The sequence below is a fragment of the Salvelinus alpinus genome, chromosome 8 (genome assembly GCF_045679555.1).
Source record: "Salvelinus alpinus chromosome 8, SLU_Salpinus.1, whole genome shotgun sequence".
NCBI classification, from domain to species: domain Eukaryota; kingdom Metazoa; phylum Chordata; class Actinopteri; order Salmoniformes; family Salmonidae; genus Salvelinus; species Salvelinus alpinus.
Window position 1 is genome coordinate 52,397,516 of NC_092093.1, and position 24,240 is coordinate 52,421,755.

The 24,240-nt window shown below is 44.6% G+C and overlaps 2 protein-coding genes across 4 annotated transcripts in view; one reads left to right on the top strand and one right to left on the bottom strand.

Moving 5' to 3' along the window:
- Positions 1-24,240, bottom strand: part of LOC139583261 (extracellular sulfatase Sulf-1-like) — a 117,977-nt gene that overhangs the window by 54,282 nt on the left and 39,455 nt on the right. The window contains exons 3-6 of the mRNA XM_071414139.1: positions 22,443-22,682; positions 20,616-20,767; positions 9,925-10,094; positions 1,563-1,713 (exon numbers count right to left, since the gene is read on the bottom strand). Coding sequence (XP_071270240.1) covers positions 1,563-1,713; positions 9,925-10,094; positions 20,616-20,767; positions 22,443-22,682 — 713 coding nt within the window. The remainder of the gene's footprint in view (positions 1-1,562; positions 1,714-9,924; positions 10,095-20,615; positions 20,768-22,442; positions 22,683-24,240) is intronic.
- On the top strand, positions 10,309-14,035 carry LOC139583262 (putative nuclease HARBI1). 3 transcript variants are annotated; one of them, XR_011676519.1, is made up of 9 exons: positions 10,309-11,053; positions 11,141-11,317; positions 11,406-11,467; positions 11,550-11,636; positions 11,724-12,007; positions 12,087-12,122; positions 12,221-12,775; positions 13,057-13,168; positions 13,263-14,035. XR_011676519.1 is itself a non-coding variant. In XM_071414141.1 (9 exons), exons 1-6 carry the CDS (start codon positions 11,215-11,217, stop codon positions 12,120-12,122), a joined length of 504 nt encoding a protein of 167 aa, XP_071270242.1. In that variant the 5' UTR covers positions 10,309-11,214; the 3' UTR covers positions 12,221-12,775; positions 13,057-13,168; positions 13,263-14,035. The 3 variants fall into 3 exon arrangements, 2 of the variants coding, with proteins under 2 accessions (XP_071270242.1, XP_071270241.1); XM_071414141.1 differs by having other exon boundaries at positions 10,309-11,317; positions 11,724-11,765; positions 11,834-12,007; XM_071414140.1 differs by having other exon boundaries at positions 10,309-11,317.

The window sequence follows — 24,240 nt, forward strand, 5'->3', positions numbered from 1 at the left end:
GGACTGTTCTACAAAGTTATTGACAGTGCTAAAACATATGACATAATTAAATCAATTTACAATGGCAATACGTGCAGCATGAAAATTGGCAAGAAAATAACAGAATTCTTTAACCAGGGGCGGGGCCTTCGCCAGGGTTGCAATCTGAGCCCTGCACTCTTCAATATTTACATCAATGAATTGGCCACTATTCTAGAAAAATCCTCAGCCCCTGGTGTTAGTCTCCACAATTCAGCGGTTAAACGCCTGCTCTTCGCAGATGACCTATGCCTGCTGTCACCCACAGCACATGGCCTACAGCAGAGCCTGGACCTGCTAGAGCAGTACTGCCAGACCTGGGCACTGGCAGTAAACCCCAAAAATACTAAAATAAGGATTTTCCAGAGAAGATCCAGATCTCAGGGAATTAGACCAAAGTTCTGTACACACTACAATTACTTAGGTTTAAAAATAAGCTTAACTGGACACCTTAATGAGGCAGTGAATGAACTGAGAGAGAAAGCACGCAGGGCATTCTACGCCATTAAAAAACAAATTCAACTTGAAATACCTATTAAAAACTTGCATGCAGAGTTCTGTAAGATTCTCCTACATGTCCAGAGGAAAACTGCACACAATGCATGCAGGGCAGAATTACGCCAACATCCACCAATAATAAAAACTCAAAAAAGAGCAATTAAGTTTTGGAAACATCTAAAATACAGTGAACCCCTCTCATATCATTACCAAGCCCTGCAATGCCAAAAGCTGAGCAAAGAAAAGAGTCCCCTCATCCAGCTGGTCCTGGGGCTGAGTTCACTAACCTTTTCTACTAACACACTGAATCCTCAGGACCAGAACATCCAATCAATCAGAATAAACCAAATTACAACACAGTCAAAACAAAACTACATTGCTTATTGGGAAACACAAGCACAAACACAAAGCAAAATGCAGTTCTATCTGGCCCTAAATTTACAGTACACCGTGGCTAACTATTTGGCCATGGTTACTGATCAAAACCTTAGAAAAACTTGACAAAGTACAGGCTCAGTGAGCACAGCCTTGCCATTGAGAAGGGTAGACACAGGAAAACCTGGCTCCCTGTAGAGGAAAGGCTGTGCAACCACTGCACAATAGCAGAACCTGAGACGGAGCTGCATTTCCTGACAAAATGTCAAAAATATAAAACAATTAGAGAGTGTAATTTCCCCAAATTTGAAACCCTTATTCAAGGTTAAAGACCTCTCTGATGAGAGTAGGCTACCCGTCCTGTTGGGGGAGGACGCAGAGAGCTGTTGGTTGGCAGCGCACTACATTGCTGCCTGCTATGAGTGAGTGAGTGAGTGAGAGAGAGAGTGTGAGAGAGTGTGAGAGAGTGTGAGAGAGTGAGAGGGAGAGAGACTTGAGAAAAACTATTTTTGACCCCACTCTAAATAATGATGATGGTATTTTAATATGAAGGAGAAAGGCGTCCATCAGTAGCGGTATTGGAATCCACACTGACCAATAAGAGGAGATGAGCTCATAGGGATGTGAATTGACTAATGAATAAACAAAATGGTGGAGACAAATCCTCTTACCTTCTGTACAGAGTCATCCACTGACATGAGTGTTTGCAGTCTCTTTCTGTGCAGGAAGTTAGTGAACTCCATGTGGATGGGTCTCATGGGACCGGTGTACTGCATGATCCAGTGTTTATCCATGTTGGGGGCGTAGTTATAACTGGGGGTGCTGCGGAGACGACAGGAGAGGAGACAAGCAATGGTTACAAACGAGGCCTGTCTGTCGATACAGCGAGTGTAGGGGAGAGGGGACTTATGGGATTGGTGTGAGTTATAACAGGGGGTGCTGCGGAGATGACAGAAGACACCCAAAAATGTGTTGAAAATATTATTTTGACCCATTCTGTGTTTTTTACATTTTAATTCCCAATGGACATAAAGAAGAAGAGACTATTGAAAAAATGACGTTACAATATAGAAGCTATGAAATAAACAGAACGTGTCTTAAAGAGAAGCAGAACCTGTTTAAAGAGAAGCAGAACCTGTTTAAAGAGAAGCAGAACCTGTTTAAAGAGAAGCAGAACCTGTTTAAAGAGAAGCAGAACCTGTTTTAAAGAGAAGCAGAACCTGTTTAAAGAGAAGCAGAACCTGTTTTAAAGAGAAGCAGAACCTGTTTTAAAGAGAAGCTGAACCTGTTTTAAAGAGAAGCAGAACCTGTTTTAAAGAGAAGCAGAACCTGTTTTAAAGAGAAGCAGAACCTGTTTTAAAGAGAAGCAGAACCTGTTTTAAAGAGAAGCAGAACCTGTTTTAAAGAGAAGCAGAACCTGTCTGGAAGAGAAGCAGAACCTGTTTTAAAGAGAAGCAAAACCTGTTTTAAAGAGAAGCAGAACCTGTTTTAAAGAGAAGCAGAACCTGTTTTAAAGAGAAGCAGAACCTGTTTTAAAGAGAAGCAGAACCTGTTTTAAAGAGAAGCAGAACCTGTTTAAAGAGAAGCAGAACCTGTCTGGAAGAGAAGCAGAACCTGTTTTAAAGAGAAGCAGAACCTGTTTTAAAGAGAAGCAGAACCTGTTTTAAAGAGAAGCAGAACCTGTTTAAAGAGAAGCAGAACCTGTTTAAAGAGAAGCAGAACCTGTTTAAAGAGAAGCAGAACCTGTTTTGAAGAGAAGCAGAACCTGTTTTAAAGAGAAGCAGAACCTGTTTTAAAGAGAAGCAGAACCTGTTTTAAAGAGAAGCAGAACCTGTTTTAAAGAGAAGCAGAACCTGTTTTAAAGAGAAGCAGAACCTGTTTTAAAGAGAAGCAGAACCTGTTTAAAGAGAAGCAGAACCTGTTTAAAGAGAAGCAGAACCTGTTTTAAAGAGAAGCAGAACCTGTTTTAAAGTGAAGCAGAACCTGTTTTAAAGAGAAGCTGAACCTGTTTTAAAGAGAAGCAGAACCTGTTTTAAAGAGAAGCAGAACCTGTTTTAAAGAGAAGCAGAACCTGTTTTAAAGAGAAGCAGAACCTGTTTTAAAGAGAAGCAGAACCTGTTTTAAAGAGAAGCAGAACCCGTTTAAAGAGAAGCAGAACCTGTCTGGAAGAGAAGCAGAACCTGTTTTAAAGAGAAGCAAAACCTGTTTTAAAGAGAAGCAGAACCTGTTTTAAAGAGAAGCAGAACCTGTTTTAAAGAGAAGCAGAACCTGTTTTAAAGAGAAGCAGAACCTGTTTTAAAGAGAAGCAGAACCTGTTTAAAGAGAAGCAGAACCTGTCTGGAAGAGAAGCAGAACCTGTTTTAAAGAGAAGCAGAACCTGTTTTAAAGAGAAGCAGAACCTGTTTTAAAGAGAAGCAGAACCTGTTTTAAAGAGAAGCAGAACCTGTTTTAAAGAGAAGCTGAACCTGTTTTAAAGAGAAGCAGAACCTGTTTTAAAGAGAAGCAGAACCTGTTTTAAAGAGAAGCAGAACCTGTTTTAAAGAGAAGCAGAACCTGTTTTAAAGAGAAGCAGAACCTGTTTTAAAGAGAAGCAGAACCTGTCTGGAAGAGAAGCAGAACCTGTTTTAAAGAGAAGCAGAACCTGTTTTAAAGAGAAGCAGAACCTGTTTTAAAGAGAAGCTGAACCTGTTTTAAAGAGAAGCAGAATCTGTTTTAAAGAGAAGCAGAACCTGTTTTAAAGAGAAGCAGAACCTGTTTTAAAGAGAAGCTGAACCTGTTTTAAAGAGAAGCAGAACCTGTTTTAAAGAGAAGCAGAACCTGTTTTAAAGAGAAGCAGAACCTGTTTTAAAGAGAAGCAGAACCTGTTTTAAAGAGAAGCAGAACCTGGTTTAAAGAGAAGCTGAACCTGTTTTAAAGAGAAGCAGAACCTGTTTTACAGAGAAGCAGAACCTGTTTAAAGAGAAGCAGAACCTGTCTGGAAGAGAAGCAGAACCTGTTTTAAAGAGAAGCAGAACCTGTTTTAAAGAGAAGCTGAACCTGTTTTAAAGAGAAGCAGAACCTGTTTTACAGAGAAGCAGAACCTGTTTTAAAGAGAAGCAGAACCTGTCTGGAAGAGAAGCAGAACCTGTTTTAAAGAGAAGCAGAACCTGTTTTAAAGAGAAGCAGAACCTGTTTTAAAGAGAAGCAGAACCTGTTTTACAGAGAAGCAGAACCTGTTTAAAGAGAAGCAGAACCTGTCTGGAAGAGAAGCAGAACCTGTTTTAAAGAGAAGCAGAACCTGTTTTAAAGAGAAGCTGAACCTGTTTTAAAGAGAAGCAGAACCTGTTTTACAGAGAAGCAGAACCTGTTTTAAAGAGAAGCAGAACCTGTCTGGAAGAGAAGCAGAACCTGTTTTAAAGAGAAGCAGAACCTGTCTGGAAGAGAAGCAGAACCTGTTTTAAAGAGAAGCAGAACCTGTTTTAAAGAGAAGCAGAACCTGTTTAAAGAGAAGCAGAACCTGTTTAAAGAGAAGCAGAACCTGTTTAAAGAGAAGCAGAACCTGTTTAAAGAGAAGCAGAACCTGTTTTAAAGAGAAGCAGAACCTGTTTTAAAGTGAAGCAGAACCTGTTTTAAAGAGAAGCTGAACCTGTTTTAAAGAGAAGCAGAACCTGTTTTAAAGAGAAGCAGAACCTGTTTTAAAGAGAAGCAGAACCTGTTTTAAAGAGAAGCAGAACCTGTTTTAAAGAGAAGCAGAACCTGTTTTAAAGAGAAGCAGAACCCGTTTAAAGAGAAGCAGAACCTGTCTGGAAGAGAAGCAGAACCTGTTTTAAAGAGAAGCAAAACCTGTTTTAAAGAGAAGCAGAACCTGTTTTAAAGAGAAGCAGAACCTGTTTTAAAGAGAAGCAGAACCTGTTTTAAAGAGAAGCAGAACCTGTTTTAAAGAGAAGCTGAACCTGTTTTAAAGAGAAGCAGAACCTGTTTTACAGAGAAGCAGAACCTGTTTTAAAGAGAAGCAGAACCTGTCTGGAAGAGAAGCAGAACCTGTTTTAAAGAGAAGCAGAACCTGTTTTAAAGAGAAGCAGAACCTGTTTTAAAGAGAAGCAGAACCTGTTTTAAAGAGAAGCTGAACCTGTTTTAAAGAGAAGCAGAACCTGTTTTACAGAGAAGCAGAACCTGTTTAAAGAGAAGCAGAACCTGTCTGGAAGAGAAGCAGAACCTGTTTTAAAGAGAAGCAGAACCTGTTTTAAAGAGAAGCTGAACCTGTTTTAAAGAGAAGCAGAACCTGTTTTACAGAGAAGCAGAACCTGTTTTAAAGAGAAGCAGAACCTGTCTGGAAGAGAAGCAGAACCTGTTTTAAAGAGAAGCAGAACCTGTTTTAAAGAGAAGCAGAACCTGTTTTAAAGAGAAGCAGAACCTGTTTTAAAGAGAAGCAGAACCTGTTTAAAGAGAAGCAGAACCTGTTTAAAGAGAAGCAGAACCTGTTTTAAAGAGAAGCAGAACCTGTTTAAAGAGAAGCAGAACGTGTTTAAAGAGAAGCAGAACCTGTTTTAAAGAGAAGCAGAACCTGTTTTAAAGAGAAGCAGAACCTGTTTTAAAGAGAAGCAGAACCTGTTTTAAAGAGAAGCTGAACCTGTTTTAAAGAGAAGCAGAACCTGTTTAAATAGAAGCAGAACCTGTCTGGAAGAGAAGCAGAACCTGTTTTAAAGAGAAGCAGAACCTGTTTTAAAGAGAAGCAGAACCTGTTTTAAAGAGAAGCAGAACCTGTTTTAAAGAGAAGCAGAACCTGTTTAAAGAGAAGCAGAACCTGTTTTAAAGAGAAGCAGAACCTGTTTTAAAGAGAAGCAGAACCTGTTTTAAAGAGAAGCTGAACCTGTTTTAAAGAGAAGCAGAACCTGTTTTAAAGAGAAGCAGAACCTGTTTTAAAGAGAAGCAGAACCTGTTTTAAAGAGAAGCAGAACCTGTTTTAAAGAGAAGCAGAACCTGTTTAAAGAGAAGCAGAACCTGTTTTAAAGAGAAGCTGAACCTGTTTTAAAGAGAAGCAGAACCTGTTTTAAAGAGAAGCAGAACATGTTTTAAAGAGAAGCAGAACCTGTTTTAAAGAGAAGCAGAACCTGTTTTAAAGAGAAGCAGAACCTGTTTTAAAGAGAAGCTGAACCTGTTTTAAAGAGAAGCAGAACCTGTTTTAAAGAGAAGCAGAACCTGTTTTAAAGAGAAGCTGAACCTGTTTTAAAGAGAAGCAGAACCTGTTTTAAAGAGAAGCAGAACCTGTTTTAAAGAGAAGCAGAACCTGTTTTAAAGAGAAGCAGAACCTGTTTTAAAGAGAAGCAGAACCTGTTTTAAAGAGAAGCAGAACCTGTTTTAAAGAGAAGCAGAACCTGTTTTAAAGAGAAGCAGAACCTGTTTTAAAGAGAAGCAGAACCTGTTTTAAAGAGAAGCTGAACCTGTTTTAAAGAGAAGCTGAACCTGTTTTAAAGAGAAGCAGAACCTGTTTAAAGAGAAGCAGAACCTGTCTGGAAGAGAAGCAGAACCTGTTTTAAAGAGAAGCAGAACCTGTTTTAAAGAGAAGCAGAACCTGTTTAAAGAGAAGCAGAACCTGTTTAAAGAGAAGCAGAACCTGTTTAAAGAGAAGCAGAACCTGTTTTAAAGAGAAGCAGAACCTGTTTAAAGAGAAGCAGAACCTGTTTTAAAGAGAAGCAGAACCTGTTTTAAAGAGAAGCAGAACGTGTCTTAAATGTCCCTAAATAGAACAGCCACCAGAGCAACTAACCATAAAGAAACCCTTTAAGGTTTCAGCAGTAAGCAACACACCTATATAGGGAATATGAGGTCATGTGAGAAGCAGTCTGTCGGTTCTACCCTTCTGCCCGCTGTGTTTATCAATCAATCAATCAATCTCTCTCTCTCTCTGCCGCTCTCTCTCTCTGCCGCTCTCTCTCTCTCTCTGCCGCTCTCTCTGCCTCTCTCTCTCTCTCTCTCTCTCTCTCTCTCTCTCTCTCTCTCTCTCTCTCTCTCTCTCTCTCTCTCTCTCTCTCTCTCTCTCTCTCTCTCTCTCTCTCTCTCTCTCTCTCTGCCGCTCTGCCTCTCTCTCTCTCTCTCTGTCTCTCTGCCTCTCTTTCTCTCTCTCTGCCGCTCTCTCTCTCTCTGCCGCTCTCTCTCTCTCTCTGCCGCTCTCTCTCTCTCTCTGCCGCTCTCTCGCTCTCTCTCTGCCACTCTCTCTCTCTCTGCCGCTCTCTCTCTCTCTGCCGCTCTCTCTCTCTCTCTGCCGCTCTCTCTCTCTCTCTGCCGCTCTCTCGCTCTCTCTCTGCCGCTCTCTCTCTCTCTCTGCCACTCTCTCTCTCTCTGCCGCTCTCTCTCTCTCTGCCGCTCTCTCTCTCTCTCTCTCTCTCTCTGCCGCTCTCTCTCTCTCTCTCTCTCTCTTTTTTCTCTCTCAGCACTCTCTCTGCTCTCTCCATTCCCCTCTCTCTCTCCCCCTCTCTCCCTCCCTCTCCCTGACTATCTCTCCTCTCACACCAAGACGACAGACCTTTTGCTTTTGGCTCGGATAAATAATTTGAGGGTTGGCACATACTTAAGAAAAAAATTGCTTGGTAATGTGTGGTGTGATCTACAGCTTGGTAATGTGGTGTGAACTACAGCTTGGTAATGTGGTGTGAACTACAGCTTGGTAATGTGTGGTGTGAACTACAGCTTGGTAATGTGGTGTGAACTACAGCTTGGTAATGTGGTGTGAACTACAGCTTGGTAATGTGGTGTGAACTACAGCTTGGTAATGTGTGGTGTGAACTACAGCTTGGTAATGTGTGGTGTGAACTACAGCTTGGTAATGTGTGGTGTGAACTACAGCTTGGTAATGTGGTGTGAACTACAGCTTGGTAATGTGGTGTGAACTACAGCTTGGTAATGTGGTGTGAACTACAGCTTGGTAATGTGGTGTGAACTACAGCTTGGTAATGTGTGGTGTGATCTACAGCTTGGTAATGTGGTGTGAACTACAGCTTGGTAATGTGGTGTGAACTACAGCTTGGTAATGTGTGGTGTGAACTACAGCTTGGTAATGTGTGGTGTGATCTACAGCTTGGTAATGTGTGGTGTGATCTACAGCTTGGTAATGTGTGGTGTGAACTACAGCTTGGTAATGTGTGGTGTGAACTACAGCTTGGTAATGTGTGGTGTGATCTACAGCTTGGTAATGTGTGGTGTGAACTACAGCTTGGTAATGTGTGGTGTGATCTACAGCTTGGTAATGTGGTGTGAACTACAGCTTGGTAATGTGTGGTGTGATCTACAGCTTGGTAATGTGGTGTGAACTACAGCTTGGTAATGTGTGGTGTGATCTACAGCTTGGTAATGTGGTGTGAACTACAGCTTGGTAATGTGTGGTGTGATCTACAGCTTGGTAATGTGTGGTGTGAACTACAGCTTGGTAAATTGTGGTCCATATTATGGCAAGAACAGCTCAAATATGCAAAGAGAAACGACAGCCCATCATTACTTTAAGACATGAAGGTCAGTCAATAAGGAACATTTCAAAAACTTTGAAAGTTTCTTCAAGTGCAGTTGCAAAAGCCATCAAGCACTATGATGAAACTGTCTCTCATGAGGACCGCCACAGGAATGAAAGACCCAGAGTTAACTCTGCTGCAAAGGATAAGTTAATTAGACTTTCCAACCTCAGAAATGTTCATGGTTGAATTCCTGCAAAGAAACCACTACTAAAGGACACCAATAAGAAGAAGAGACTTGCTCGGGCCAAGAAACACAAGCAATGGACATTAGACCAGTGGAATTTTGTCCTTTTGTCTGGAGTCCAAATTGGACTTCACAATATCATTAGGGTGTAGTATATCCTATAGGACACCATATTTGGTCAGAGAGCGACACCTTCGTGGCACGCCGATGATGCGGGCGGACATCACTTGAACAACTGTATCTCGGTCAAATAAGCACCAATCGGGGTCAAACAAAGCTAGCTAGATAGCCAATGAGCTGTGCTTTTTGGGAGTATCCGGAAACCATGTTTTTGTCGTAGAATGTAGCTTCTATGCTTGTACGACAGTATGCCTTTTCCTTTTGGACAAAAATTATAAGGATATTCAGAGTTATGAAGTTATGAAAACTGGTTGTTTTGCAAATGTTGAACTTATAATATGGCTACTAATACTGGAAAAGCTAAATCAAAGTCCAAGTATACAGATTTGATGATATTCCTGCAGAGAAAATGTAATATGAATGCGAATGTCTCCTTCACGATTTGCCCAAATGTACCTGGGGACTTCACACTAAAAGTCTTGTAGTTCACTCATACTTCAAGTTATCCATCTGCGCTGCCATCTTGTGGACACTATCGGAATTACAACAAGAGTGATGGCTAGAACTGGGACCTTTCTCTTGCATTTCAAAGATGGTGGTAGAAAAAGACCAGTTGTTTTTTTCTTTGTATTTTCTTCTACCAGATCTATTTTGTTATATTCTCCTACATTCAATTCACATTTCCACAAACTTCAAAGTGTTTCCTTTCAAATGGTACCAAGAATATGCATATCCTTGCTTCAGGGCCTGAGCTACAGGCAGTTAGATTTGGGTATGTCATTTAGGCGAAACTTGAAAAAAAGGGGACTATCCCTAAGCCAACTAGGGGTCTAGTAACACCCCCCCCTAACTCCAACCAATGGGGAGGCCTAACTTAGCCCTGTCCTGAGAGATCGGAACGTTGCTAGAGCAGAACCATAGGAATAGAATCAAGCTGATTGCTTAGAAATTCTAGGACAAAATCGGAGAGATAGGTAGGAGCATGTCTATGTAATGCTTTGTAGATTAGCAGTAAAACTTGAAAATCAGCCCTAAACTTAACTCCTTTCCTCTCTCCTCTCCCCTCCTTTACTCTCCTCTCTTCGCTGAAACAAATACAGTATGTAGTACTTTGTGTGTGTGTGTGTGTGTGTGTGTGTGTGTGTGTGTGTGTGTGTGTGTGTGTGTGTGTTGTGTGTGTGTGTGTGTGTGTGTGTGAGCGTGCGTACGTGCGTGTGTGTGTGAGGGTGCGTGTGTGCATCTCACATGTGTTGGGAGGCATTAGGGAACATCTCTGAGTATTGTGGGGCTGAGTCCTCCGGCCCGTGGGGGGCAGCGTGGGTGATGACCATCATCACTGGCCGGTGAGGGTACACCTTCTTGGACATACGGAAGAAGTTGATACTGTCGTTGGTGATCAGGTCCGTGAAATAGTCCTGCAACGGGGAGAACAACAACAGGAATAACAAGTACCAGCTTTACAGCTGGAATCCCTCATGGTGAAACTGCTGTTTAAAGAGAAGCAGAACCTGTTTGGGATAGTACATCAACAAAGAAGTTACTGTAAACAACCAACACAGTTTTAACACGTACAACAGAACAGCAGAATATGTCATTGTTTTGACCACGCGGTTGAACGCTCATCAGGGGCCTGTTGCACAAAAGTAGAATTAAGACATCCGGGATAAATGACTCAGCTGAGCTCAATGAAGCCAAAACATGTGCGTCCAGGCTTAATTGGTTGCACAAAGACCAAGCCAGGATGAGCAGACACGGATTCATTAAGCCAGGTGAAACCAATCCTGGATAGGTGCGCGCTCACGGCTCACTCAAATAGACCCCGCCACAGATCACAGATGAACTGATTTACCATGGCAACTAGAGCCGCGTACTTTTCCCCGTCGGAAGCACAAATCCTCATGGAGGCATACGAGGAGGTAAAAGATATAATTAAGAAGAAAGGCAACACCGCCACAGTGATAAAGCAAAGAGAAAAAGCGTGGCAAAGTATTGCAGACCGCCTGAATGCGTAAGTAGTGCACAATTACACACTCACCGCTCCGCTGAAACATCACAATTACAATTCAAATATTTAATTCACATCTCCAAAAATGCAGTTGTACTGTAATTATGAAACGGTTAAATTTTTAATTGAAATGCACTGCAGATATGAGTGAAATTGTGTAAAGTAACTCCATCACACTGTATAAAGCTATGATAAATTTTTTGATATTTTTACTGAAAACAAGACAAAAATACCAAGTAATTTTTTGCAGTGTGACTCCATTAAATGTGTGTGTGTGTGTGTGTGTGTGTGTGTGTAGATTAAACATGAACGGGCCAAAACGGACATGGCAGCAGGTCAAAATCAAATACAAGAACATTCTGCAGAATGGTATGGTCCCTGACTAATATTTAACAAAGCACAAGCATATATTGTACCCAGAAGGTGCCTGCTCACACATTGTCTGTACTGTTTTAGCAGTGAAAAAGAATACCCACAGACAAGGCACGGGTGGTGGGTCACCAAAGGCTGACCTTACCCCAGCAGAGGACATGGCCTTGGAGCTAAATAAAGGCAGGCCCGTCTTAGAGGGGATCCCTGGGGGGAAAGAGACGAGCATAGGTTCCTCCCAAGATGCCACCCGCTTCATTCAAGGTATGTCCTTCCATCTCTACATGGGATACAACCACATTCATATTGAATCAATTTGGACTGTGACTTTGGTTTACCTATTGCCTTGCAGTGTCTGGCAGCACTGTGTTCCTGTTAGAGCCACCAGCACAAGCACCAGACGATGCTGATCCAGTGAGTACTCCATCAAAGGCATACTGTAGGCCTGGCATGTCTTGTCTACTAGCTTCAATATGAATCCGATTAAATGTGATAGGGTGAAGGCCCCAGTGCAGCAGCAACAGCACATGATGGAGACGATGATGAGGAGGAGACCATCTCTCTGGATTCCAGAAGGCATGAGGTATCATGTTAAGACTGTGAAAGTACTATTTACTCTACAATGGTGAGGAGTCCTCATCAAAATCAAAAAATCTAATTTCTTTTACAGGACCCAGATGCTATACAGTGGGAAAACCAGCCTGGCAACATAGTGCGTATTAATAAAAGGACACCACATCCTGCCAAATTCCAGCTGCGCTAATTGTATTGTGTTCACAGAGCTCACAAGCTATCAGAAAGTTGTATGGCAACCACCTCCGGCGCCAAATAGAACTGGCAGACATAGACATTCAGTACAAGAAGAAAAAGATGGAAAATCTTGCACTGGAGTCCGAAATAAAAAAGAGGACAATTAGGAAACTGGACCTTGAAATAAAAAAACTTGAGAGGGAGGTGAGATATGCCTTCAATGTACACTGTATGCTAACTGTAACACAAATGTATTATTCATTATTTTTCTTTCCTCCCCCAGCTCCAAGAAGATGACACAGCTCAAAATAAAAATTAGGTATATTCTCGTAAAGTCAAGTGAGCCATGACATATGAGCTCTTATTGTGAGCACACAGGACGGTGGCATCTTTCTAAGGTTTTTTTTATTTTCCCAGCAATCAGTACAACCAAGTCATCGTTATAAGGCATCGCCCTCTTTTGCCCACCCCCCCAGCACCAGGTGTGGCCACTAGCCTATATGAAGGCCCAAAATTGTGTGTTCCTTTCTGCTCTGACAATGGCATGCCCATTCGTGCGAGATGTGGTGGATGAAGAAGCACTTGTGCTGAGGAGAGCCTTCAGGCGAGAAAGGGTCTTCAGGGACCGGTTGGACCCACTGGCCTTCCCTGATGACCATCTATATGAAAGATACAGGTTTTCTGCAGATGGCATCAGGTATCTATGCAGACTACTGGGTCCCAGGATTAAGCACCGCACTGCACGGAGCCATGCACTGAGTGTGGAGCAAATGGTTTGTGTGGCCTTGCGCTTTTTTGCTAGTGGAGCCTTCCTGTACTCAGTGGGGGATGCAGAACAGCTGAACAAGGCCACAATTTGCCGCACAATAAGGAGTGTGTGTCTGGCTATCAAAGCATTAGCAGATGTCTTCATCTCCTTCCCTGGCCACAGAAGACTCTGTGACATCAAAGAGGAGTTCTATAGGATTGCAGGTAAGAGGATCTACAAATTACAGGACAACTGTTAACACATAGTAGGATACTCATTACTTTGTGTGACAGGTTTCCCCAATGTCATTGGTGCAGTGGACTGCACACACATAAGGATAAAAGCCCCCTCAGGTGCCCATGAGGCCGATTTTGTGAATAGGAAATCCTTTCACAGCATTAATGTTCAGGTGAACATAACTTTTTGATATTGTCCATTGACGAACACTCTGCATTGCCAGTGATGTGCATTGATTGGTGTAATATTCCTCATCTTATGATTTCAGATGGTCTGCAATGCTGACTGTGTGATCAGCAATGTTGTGGCAAAATGGCCTGGCTCAGTCCATGACTCCAGAATCTTTCGGGCCTCTGAAATCTATCAGTGCCTATCACAAGGTAAGCCACACAACCCCTATTTATAACCATCATGGCTGTGTCAAGAATATCACTGTGTTTATGAGGTAGTAATGATGAGATTTTGTGTTGACAGGTGAATTCTCTGGTGTGTTGCTGGGAGACAGGGGGTATGGCTGCCAGCCTTTTCTCCTGACACCTTTCACAGACCCCCAGGAAGCACAGCAGGCCTACAACCATGCCCATGCCAGGACCAGGGCCAGAGTTGAAATGACCTTTGGCCTCCTGAAGGCACGCTTTCACTGCCTTCACAAATTAAGGGTCAGCCCTGTTAGGGCATGTGATATTACTGTGGCTTGTGCTGTCCTCCACAATGTGGCCTGCCTGAGGAAGGAGAGGGCCCCCAGAGTGCCACCAGCCATGGACTGGGACAATCCGGCAATCTTCCCTGATGACGACAGTGGTCGGCTGCTGAGGGACCAATATGTGTTGAATTATTTTAGTTAGTATGTGTGCTTTCAATTTTGGTTAAATATGTCCTGCGGTGGCAGAGGAATTTGGTTTTTTTTGGGTTCGTTTTTTGACGAATTTGGCCTCTTATGATGTTTGTGCGGTATACTGTGTGTAATACAAGGCTGCAGGGAGGCTACTGCATCCATTCATTTGTCTGTTCAGTTGATGTGTATGGATTTGTCCTGCATTTATTTTAGTGTGCAGACATGCAGGGTGTGTTATATACAGACCTTTGAATGTGTATGTATCATTTTGTATAATATGCTTGGATTCTGTGCTTTCCATCTTGTAGAGTCACTGTGACTTCAGTTTCGAAAGGAGCTGATGGTTTACCTGCTTTGTTTTGTCCTTATTCAATAAAGGAACATAATGTTACACATTGTGTTTTTATATTCATATGGAATGTGTATTTGTTTATATGACAGAGTACTAGGGCCACACTGAAGAAAAAGGATAAAGTCATAAATTTATGAGGCTGGTTCTTTCTGCAGAAAAGCTACATATTGTTTTTACAGTTTTGATACTTATGACAATGTGATACTTAATATTCTGGCACATCAGCATGTCTTTGTTTATGAAACCATACTGAAGTACAATTTCACGAAATGCCCCACATCTGTCATTTTAACAACTGTCCTCCTTTAAAACAACTGGTTACAATATTATGACTTGTGTTTTTTTCCCCTCTGTGGCCCTAATATTCTATCATTTTATATATAGCCTTATAGTCTATGGGAAACTGTAAATTATCTAATGATAGCAACATCATCTAAAAATCATTTTTTATCCAAAATCATTGAAATTAATGATCACAAACGTTTAAATAATAACAGTGGGTCTAGTTATATGTGATAACAATGTATAGTGAGCAGTGAAATAACTATTGGTTTCCATTTGTGGTGACTGCTGACTGACATTAGGGATGAGATTAAATAGATCCTGGAATTTAGCCTGGTCTGGAGCAGGCTAGCTCCACAGAATAAATCTCCATGGTAATTTATACCATAACATATTCTCCTGCCCCCTATCCATCTTTAGTGCAACCGGATTACGGATCAATTGAGCCAGGATCACCAAGATATCCTGGCTTAATCCCTTATCCTAGTTTTGTGCAACAGGCCCCAGCTCTGTTTCATCAACAAAACAAAAAACAAAAACAATAACAAAGGCGGTGGGGCGGACAGTGGCGTTTCCAATAATGCGGATTCAATCTTTAATTCTCATTGTGTGGATAAAACGTTTTGTATTGTTCAGGTTAGGCTCTGTCCAGAACAGACAATGGGAGGCGCACAGTGTACTACATAGAGCCATGACTACATGGAACTCTATTCCACATCAGGTAACTGATGCAAGCAGTAGAATCAGAAAATAGACCTTATGGAACAGCGGGGACTGTGAAGAGACACACACACTGAGGCGCAGACACAAGCAAACAGACACAAACGCCAGCACACACACTCTACACACACGTAGATTGTGATATTGTTGTATGGTGGTATTATACATTTTGTACTGTAGATATTGTGGCAAAGAAGGGGGTCGAGTGATAAATGGCAGATATGTGAGAGCAGAACTAATAAACGGGCTCTGCCCGATCACTAAAATGGCCACCCCGATCAGAACTACAGATCACAAAATGACCGACTGCCAAAACTACAAGTCCCAGAAGCAAGGGGAACCCTCAGAAGGTGGAGCCGACACACAGATAAAGGGTCAAGAAAAACCAGGAAGAGAGAGAGAGGGGTGGAAGGATCTATGAACCGTAGAGAAAGAGACAATAGATATTGGCTGGATTTACCGTGTATGAGCTGGACTGTTTTGGACTTACCTGTTGGCGTTTGGACCTGGACATACCGAGAACCCGATTCGTGTACCGAACCCTGCTATCCTTGACCTTGCCTACGACCTGGGTGGACCAGGACGGAGAGACAAACACACAGGTACTGTCCTGTTCGAAATAACTCTCATTCTGGGGTAATTTGGTGACAGTTTCCCACTTAATTTGTGACAAATGCTCATAACCTTGAAGAGGTTTGCCACAATATGTAGTAGTGTAATAATGTTATATGATCTACTGTTTTATCTTTCATTTTATATGTAATGTAAGTGCTTTAATATGTTTGGACCCCATTCATGATCTGACTTACAGTATAAGACAAGGACACTCTAGGACACTCTAGAACCCTAGGACACTCTAGAACTCTAGGATACTCTAGAACTCTAGAACACTCTAGAACTCTAGGACACTCTAGAACTCTAGGACACTCTAGAACTCTAGGACTCTAGAACTCTAGAACTCCAGGGTACTCTAGAACTCTAGGACACTATATAACTCTACGACTCTAGAACTCTACGACTCTAGAACTCCAGGGTACTCTAGAACTCCAGAGTACTCTAGAACTCCAGGGTACTCTAGAACTCCAGGGTACTCTAGAACTCCAGGGTACTCTAGAACTCTAGGAATCTCTAGAACTCTAGGAATCTCTAGAACTCTAGGATTCTCTTGAACTCTAGGACACTAAAACTCACAGGTACCAATGATTTGATGGAATTGAGATTAAATGTAGGTTCTGCAATGCAGCAAGGGGCATCCAGAGCTGCAGAGAGATTTTCTAATACCAAAATCACCATCAATCAATCAAACGTACTTATAAAGCCCTTTTTACATCAGCAGATGTCACAAAGTGCTATACAGAAACCCAGCCTAAAACCCCAAACAGCAAGCAATGCAGATGTAGAAGCACAGTGGCTAGGAAAAACTCCCTGGAAAGGCCAGAACCTAGGAAGAAACCTAGAGAGAAACAAGGCTATGAGGGGTGGCCAGTCCTCTTCTGGCTGTGCTGGGTGGAGATTAGAAGAGTACATGGCCATTAAGGTAAGATTGTTCTTCAAGATGTTCAAACGTTCATAGATGACCAGCAGGGTGAATCAGAGGTCGAGAACGCAGGGGCGGTAGAGGGAGAGAGAGAGTCAAAAACAGCAGGTCCAGGACAAGGTAGCACGTCCGGTGAACAGGTCAGGGTTCCATAGCCGCAGGCAGAACAGTTGAAACTGGAGCAGCAGCATGACAAGGTGGACTGGGGACAGCCAGGAGTCATCAGGCCAGGTAGTCCTGAGGCCAGGTAGTCCTGAGGCATGTTCCTAGGGCTCAGATCCTCCGGGAGGGGAGGGAGAGAGAGAGGGAATTAGGGGGAGCATACTTAAATTCACACAAGACACCAAATAAGACAGGAGTGAGTGTGTGTGTGTGTGTGTGTGTGTGTGTGTGTGTGTGTGTGTGTGTGTGTGTGTGTGTGTGTGTGTGTGTGTGTGTGTGTGTGTGTGTGTGTGTGTGTGTGTGTGTGTGTGTGTGTGTGTGTGTGTGTGTGTGTGTGTGTGTGAGAGTGTGTGTGAGAGTGTGTGAGAGTGTGTGTATCTGTGTGAGTGTCTGTGTGTGTGTCTATGTGTGTGTGTGTCCACTGCCCACCTCGGGGATTATATTGTATAGGGTCCACTTGGTTCGGAAACCACAGTGTGCTCGTTCAACCGTCCATCCATCACCCACATCTCTTACACACCTCAACGTGTCGGGAAACTTTACACCTCCGTCTAACTCAACAAGACAAGTCATTTATCGTCTGACTACCAAGCATTTTTATACCCGTCCTTCGGACAGACACTGGAACAGGACTGCCTGCATTCCAAATGGCACCCTTTTCCCTACATAGTGCACTATTCTACAGGCCCTGGTCATTAAGCAGTGCACTATATAGGGCATATGGAGAAATTTGTGCCATACTCCAGCACTGGGAAAACTCCTTTAGACTGACAGCTGGGAGGGTTCGGCGCATGATGTCATGTTGAAGCACTTGGTCTGTGTTGAAGTCCCTGGTGTGTGTTGAAGTCCCTGGTGTGTGTTGGTGTGTGTTGAAGGCCCTGGTGTGTGTTGAAGTATCTGGTGTGTGTTGAAGTCTCTGGTGTATGTTGAAGTCCCTGGTGTGTGTTGAAGTCCCTGGTCTATGTTGAAGTCCCTGTTGTGTGTTGAAGTCTCTGGTGTGTGTTGAAGTCTCTGGTGTGTGTTGAAGTCCCTGGTGTGTGTTGAAGTCCCTGGTGTGTGTTGAAGTCCCTGGTGTGTGTTGAAGTCCCTGGTGTGTGTTGAAGTCTCTGGTGTGTGTTGAAGTCCCTGGTGTGTGTTGAAGTCCCTGGTGTGTGTTGAAGTCCCTGGTGTGTGTTGAAGTACCTGGTGTGTGTTGGTAGGTGTTGAAGGCCCTGGTGTGTGTGTTGAAGGCCCTGGTCTGTGTTGAAGTCCTTGGTGTGCGTGGAGTTATCACTCCTCTCCTAGCCAGTCTGACATGGAATTACTTTTCTGGTGTGTGTGAGAGTGTGTGTGTGAGTGAGAGTGAGAGTGGGAGTGAGTGTGTGTGTGTGTGTGTGTGTGTTGAAGTCCCTGGTGTGTGTTGAAGGCCCTGGTGTGTGTTGAAGGCCCTGGTGTGTGTTAAAGGCCCTGGTGTGTGTTGAAGGCCCTGGTGTGTGTTGAAGTCTCTGGTGTATGTTGAAGTCCCTGGTGTATGTTGAAGTCCATGGTGTGTGTTGAAATCCCTGGTGTGTTTTGAAGTCCCTGGTGTGTGTTGAAGGCCCTGGTGTGTGTTGAAGTCCCTGGTGTATGTTGAAGGCCCTGGTGTGTGTTGAAGTCCCTGGTGTGTGTTGAAGTCCCTGGTGTGTGTTGAAGGCCCTGGTGTGTGTTGAAGTCCCTGGTGTGTTTTGAAGTCCCTGGTGTGTGTTGAAGTCCCTGGTGTGTGTTGAAGTCCCTGGTGTGTGTTGAAGTCCCTGGTGTGTGTTGAAGTCCCTGGTGTGTGTTGAAGACCCTGGTGTGTGATGAAGTCCCTGGTGTGTGTTGAAGACCCTGGTGTGTGTTGAAGTCCCTGGTGTGTGTTGAAGTCCCTGGTGTGTGTTGAAGTCCCTGGTGTGTGTTGAAGGCCCTGGTGTGTGTTGAAGACCCTGGTGTGTGTTGAAGTCCCTGGTGTGTGTTGAAGTCTCTGGTGTGTGTTGAAGTCCCTGGTGTGTGTTGAAGGCCCTTGTCTGTTTTGAAGGCCCTGGTGTGTGTTGGTGTGTGTTGAAGTCCCTGGTGTGTGTGTTGAAGGCCCTGGTGTGTGTGTTGAAGTCCCTGGTGTGTGTGTTGTTGGCCCTGGTGTGTGTTGGTGTGTGTTGAGGTCCCTGGTGTGTGTGTTGAAGGCCCTGGTGTGTGTGTTGAAGGCCCTGGTGTGTGTGTTGAAGGCCCTGGTGTGTGTTGAAGACCCTGGTGTGTGTTGAAGACCCTGGTGTGTGTTGAAGGCCCTTGTCTGTTTTGAAGGACCTTGTCTGTTTTGAAGTTCTTGGTGTATGTGTTGAAGTCACTGGTGTGTGTGTTGAAATCCCTGGTGTGTGTGTTGAAGGCCCTGGTGTGTGTGTTGAAATCCCTGGTGTGTGTGTTGAAGTCCCTGGTGTGTGTGTTGAAGGCCCTGGTGTGTGTTGAAGGCCCTGGTGTGTGTTGGTGTGTGTTGAAGGCTCTGGTGTGTGTGTTGAAGGCCCTGGTGTGTGTTGGTGTGTGTTGAAGTCCCTGGTGTGTTTTGAAGTCCCTGGTGTGTGTTGAAGACCCTGGTCTGTGTTGAAGTCCCTGGTGTGTGTTGAAGGCCCTGGTGTGTGTTGAAGACCCTGGTGTGTGTTGAAGACCCTGGTGTGTGTTGAAGTCCCTGGTCTGTGTTGAAGGCCCTGGTGTGTGTTGAAGACCCTGGTGTGTGTTGAAGTCCCTGGTGTGTGCTGAAGTCCCTGGTGTGTGTTGAAGTCCCTGGTGTGTGTTGAAGACCCTGGTGTGTGTTGAAGACCCTGGTCTGTGTTGAAGTCCCTGGTGTGTGTTGAAGACCCTGACGTGTGTTGAAGTCCTTGCTGTGTGTTGTTGTGTGTTGAAGACCCTGGTGTGTGTTGAAGTCCCTGGTGTTTGTTGAAGTCCCTGGATTGTGTTGAAGTCCCTGGTCTGTGTTGAAGTCCCTGGTCTGTGTTGAAGTCCCTGGTCTGTGTTGAAGTCCCTGGTGTGTGTTGAAGTCCCTGGTGTGTGTTGAAGTCCCTGGTCTGTGTTGAAGTCTCTGGTCTGTGTTGAAGTCCCTGGTCTGTGTTGAAGTCCCTGGTCTGTGTTGAAGTCCCTGGTGTGTGTTGAAGTCCCTGGTCTGTGTTGAAGTCCCTGGTGTGTGTTGAAGTCCCTGGTCTGTGTTGAAGTCCTTGGTGTGCGTGGAGTTATCACTCCTCTCCTAGCCAGTCTGACATGGAATTAATTTTCTGGTGTTTGTGAGAGAGTGTGTGTGTGTGTGTGTGTGTGTGAGAGTGAGAGTGATAGTGAGTGAGTGTGTGTGTGTGTGTGTGTGTGTGTGTGTGTGTGTGTGTGTGTGTGTGTGTGTGTGTGTGTGTGTGTGTGTGTGTGTGTGTGTGTGTGTGTGTGTGTGAGAGAGTGAGATATACAGTATATATAGAGAGAGATATATATATAGTGATATATATATATAGATGCAGGGTGGTAGTTCCTAAAGGCAACTTCTCCTCTCTTGGAGGCTGTTATATGATCTCTAAACGTTGTCATGACAATGAAATAAAACCCTCGGTCTCACAGAACAATCTCCAAGGAGACGCCACTTCAAACCATCAAATCAACACTCTACCATTAATTTACCCAGAATTCCTAGCCAGGGACGTAAATCAATATGAACCAATTAGCCGGGAGAAGACGTTACATTGAATTACATTCAGTCGTTAAGGAACAACAAATAGGTCATGGGGATTTAATGGAGCAGTTATAAGTGCAGACAGGGATTGGAACACACACACACACACACACACACACACACACACACACACACACACACACACACACACACACACACACACACACACACACACACACACACACACACACACACACACACACACACACACACAGGGAACATCACCCGCGGGTATAGACCAGACGTACCTTGGAATACTCCACGCCGTGTTTCTCCTTGTACCCGTTCCGACAAACGGTGTAATTATAAAAGCGTGAATTCTTTACGAGCCCGACCCATTCACGCCACCCAGGAGGGATGTAGCTCCCGTTGTACTCGTTCAGATACTTCCCAAAGAACGCTGCCGAGAGGACGAGAGAGAGAATTAAGAGTTAGAAAAAACATTATTGTCCACGCAATGTGGAAATTTGTCTTTGGCTTTTCACACAAACTGTTAGAAGTACGGAATGGCAGGAGGATCATAAATGTCTTGTCTTTAGAAACCTGGACGTATTTTCTCTAAAGCTGATGATGTAAAAACCGAGCAATGTTTCTCATTACCATAGAGTAGGGTCATAAAAGGGATTTGCCTTGGCAAAATATCAGCTCGTTTTTCCCTGTTGTGTCCGAATGAGCAAACCTTTACCTTTCTCTGACCCTAACACTCTAATTAAAACCTCCTCCTTAGTAACCAGGTACCAGGAACTGTCTGTTGACTTTAGTACCAGGATCTGTCTGTTGACTTTAGTACCAGGATCTGTCTGTTGACTTTAGTGACAGTGTTTTGTGTTGGTATGCCCCCATCTCTCTCTCTGAACCCCCTTCCCCCTCCCTGCTCCCCCCTCTCCCCTCTCCCCCCCTCCCCCTCCCTCCCCACTTCCCCCCCTACCCCCCCTCCCTGTGCCTCTCCCTCTCTCTCTCCCCCTCTCTCTTTCCCCCCTTCCCCCTGCCTACCCCCCCTCCCTACCCCTCTCTCTCTCCCTCCCTGCCTCTCCCCCTTTCTATCTCCCCTGTATTTTCCACCTGTGTCTCTCTTCTCCTAACATCTCTCCATATCCATCCAGTTAGCAGCCTCCTGGGCTCGGAGCCAGTCTACCCAGTGAGGTCTAATTGTAGACTAACACATCAGCTCCAAAACCAGCCCTCTACGCTCTGCAACCCACAGGACCCAAATGAGCTGCCCGGCCCAGCGCCTGCCTTAACCGCCCCCCGCCTGCCTCCCGGCCTGCCCAGCCGACCGTCACTCAGAGAGCCGCTAGCTGATGGGACCCGACAGGAGCCTGGCACCCACACCACTTTTGCACTTCTCACAGCAGACAGAAAGGCAGGGAGAGAGGCAGGCAGGGTGGGGACCGAGAGAGAGGCAGGCAGGGAGTGGGGACATTGAGAGAGGCAGACAGGGAGTGGGGACAGGGAGAGAGGCAGGCAGGGAGTGGGGACATTGAGAGAGGCAGGCAGGGAGTGGGGACATTGAGAGAGGCAGACAGGGAGTGGGGACAGGGAGAGACGCAGGCAGGGAGTGGGGACATTGAGAGAGGCAGGCAGGGAGTGGGGACAGGGAGAGAGGCAGGCAGGGAGTGGGGACAGGGAGAGAAGCATGCAGGGAGGGGACAGAGAGGCAGGCAGGGAGTGGGGACAGGGAGAGAAGCAGGCAGGGAGGGGACTGAGAGAGGCAGGCAGGGAGTGGGGACAGGGAGAGAAGCAGGCAGGGAGGGGACTGAGAGAGGCAGGCAGGGAGTGGGGACAGGGAGGGAGCACTGTCACTGAAGTTGACAGACAGTTTCAGGTACTAAAGTCAACTGAAAATTCCTGGTACTAAAATCAACAGACAGTTCCTGGTACTAAAATCAACAGACAGTTCCTGGTTCCTAGGGAGTAGGTGGTGTTAGGGGCAGAGAAAGGTAAACGTTTCCCCATTCAGACTTAACAGGGGAAAATGATCTGACATGTCGTTTAACTTGGGGACACAGGGGAGAGGACACTACATTTTTTGTATTATAACAATAGACGCTAGAAAAGTTCCATAATGTTCTCACCTGTCCTGTATCCTGTGTTGTTGAGGTAGACAGCGAAGGAGCGTGGTTCATGCTGAGCCTGCCAGGACGGTGAGGAACAGTTCTCATTGTTGGTGTATGTGTTGTGATTGTGAACATACTTCCCTGTCAGCATGGACGAGCGAGACGGACAGCACATGGGCGTGGTCACAAAGGCGTTGGTGAATGAGGTGCCTCCATTCTCCATTATCTTACGAGTCTTATTCATCACCTGGAGAGAACCTGGAGAGGAGGAGGAGGAGGTTGGAGAGGAGGAGGAGGAGGAGGATGGAGAGGAGGAGGAGGATGCAGAGGAGGAGGAGGATGATGGAGAGGAGGAAGAGGAGGAGGAGGAGGATGGAGAGGAGGAGGATGATGGAGAGGAGGAGGAAGAGGAGGAGGAGGAGGATGGAGAGGAGGAGGATGATGGAGAGGAGGAGGAGGAGTATGGAGAGGAGGAAGAGGAGGAGGATGGAGAGGAGGAGGATGATGGAGAGGAAGATGAAGAAAAGGAGGAGGAGGATGGAGAAGAGGAGGAGGATGAAGAGGCGGATGCAGAGGAGGAGGATGGATGGAGAGGAGGAAGAGGAGGGAGAGGAGGAGGAGGATGGAGAGGAGGAGGATGGATGGAGAGGAGGGAGAGGATGGAGAGGAGGAGGATGGATGGAGAGGAGGGAGAGGAGGATGGAGAAGAGGAGGATGAAGAGGAGGATGAAGAGGAGGAGGAGGATGAAGAGGAGGAGGAGGATGAATGGAGAGGAGGAAGATGAGGGAGAGGAGGATGAGGAGGAGGAGGATGAAGAGGAGGATGATGGGAAATAAAATAACAATTATTATCTTTAATGCCCTCTAGCTTTCTCCTGGCGCTGATACTTAGTTGAATTCATTGCAGTCTTGACAAATTGTCTAATTAACCGAGTTTCCATCCACAGTTCCATCCAGTCATACAGTATTACATATTTTTTCGCCATCTATGATGGAAACAGGAAGTTTCAGTATTTAAAAAAAAAAGCAGAAGTATAATTTGTTCGTTCGACATGGTGGGATATTTTTGTGTCGGTAAAATAAATTATGGGAGAAATGACGGTGGAAACGTCTTCATGAGCAAATATAGAGTTAATAACCATCATATAGAAGTGACCGTGGAGTTAAGTGATGACATGGTGTGTGGTCCTCCCATTATAACTGGGGAAACCATGCAGTTTATGAGGCTACAGATGAAATACATGATGATGAACTTTACAGGGTGGTGAAAGAGAACGGTGATGAGCTGGTGACATGATGCTCGACTGCCTTTGGACAAACACAAGGGTCTTATTCTGGTGACATCATGATGGATGCTCAACTGCCTTTTGAAAAACATAAATATCCATAATAATCTCAAAATTCACTGCCCCCTACTGCTGGTCAGGTGTATTTATTATACTGCTGGTCAGGTGTATTTATTATACTGCTGGTCAGGTGTATTTATTATACTGCTGGTCAGGTGTATTTATTATACTGCTGGTCAGGTGTATTTATTATACTGCTGGTCAGGTGTATTTATTATCCTGCTGGTCAGGTGTATTTATTATACTGCTGGTCAGGTGTATTTATTATACTGCTGGTCAGGTGTATTTATTATACTGCTGGTCAGGTGTATTTATTATACTGCTGGTCAGGTGTATTTATTATACTGCTGGTCAGGTGTATTTATTATACTGCTGGTCAGGTGTATTTATTATACTGCTGGTCAGGTGTATTTATTATCCTGCTGGTCAGGTGTATTTATTATCCTGCTGGTCAGGTGTATTTATTATAC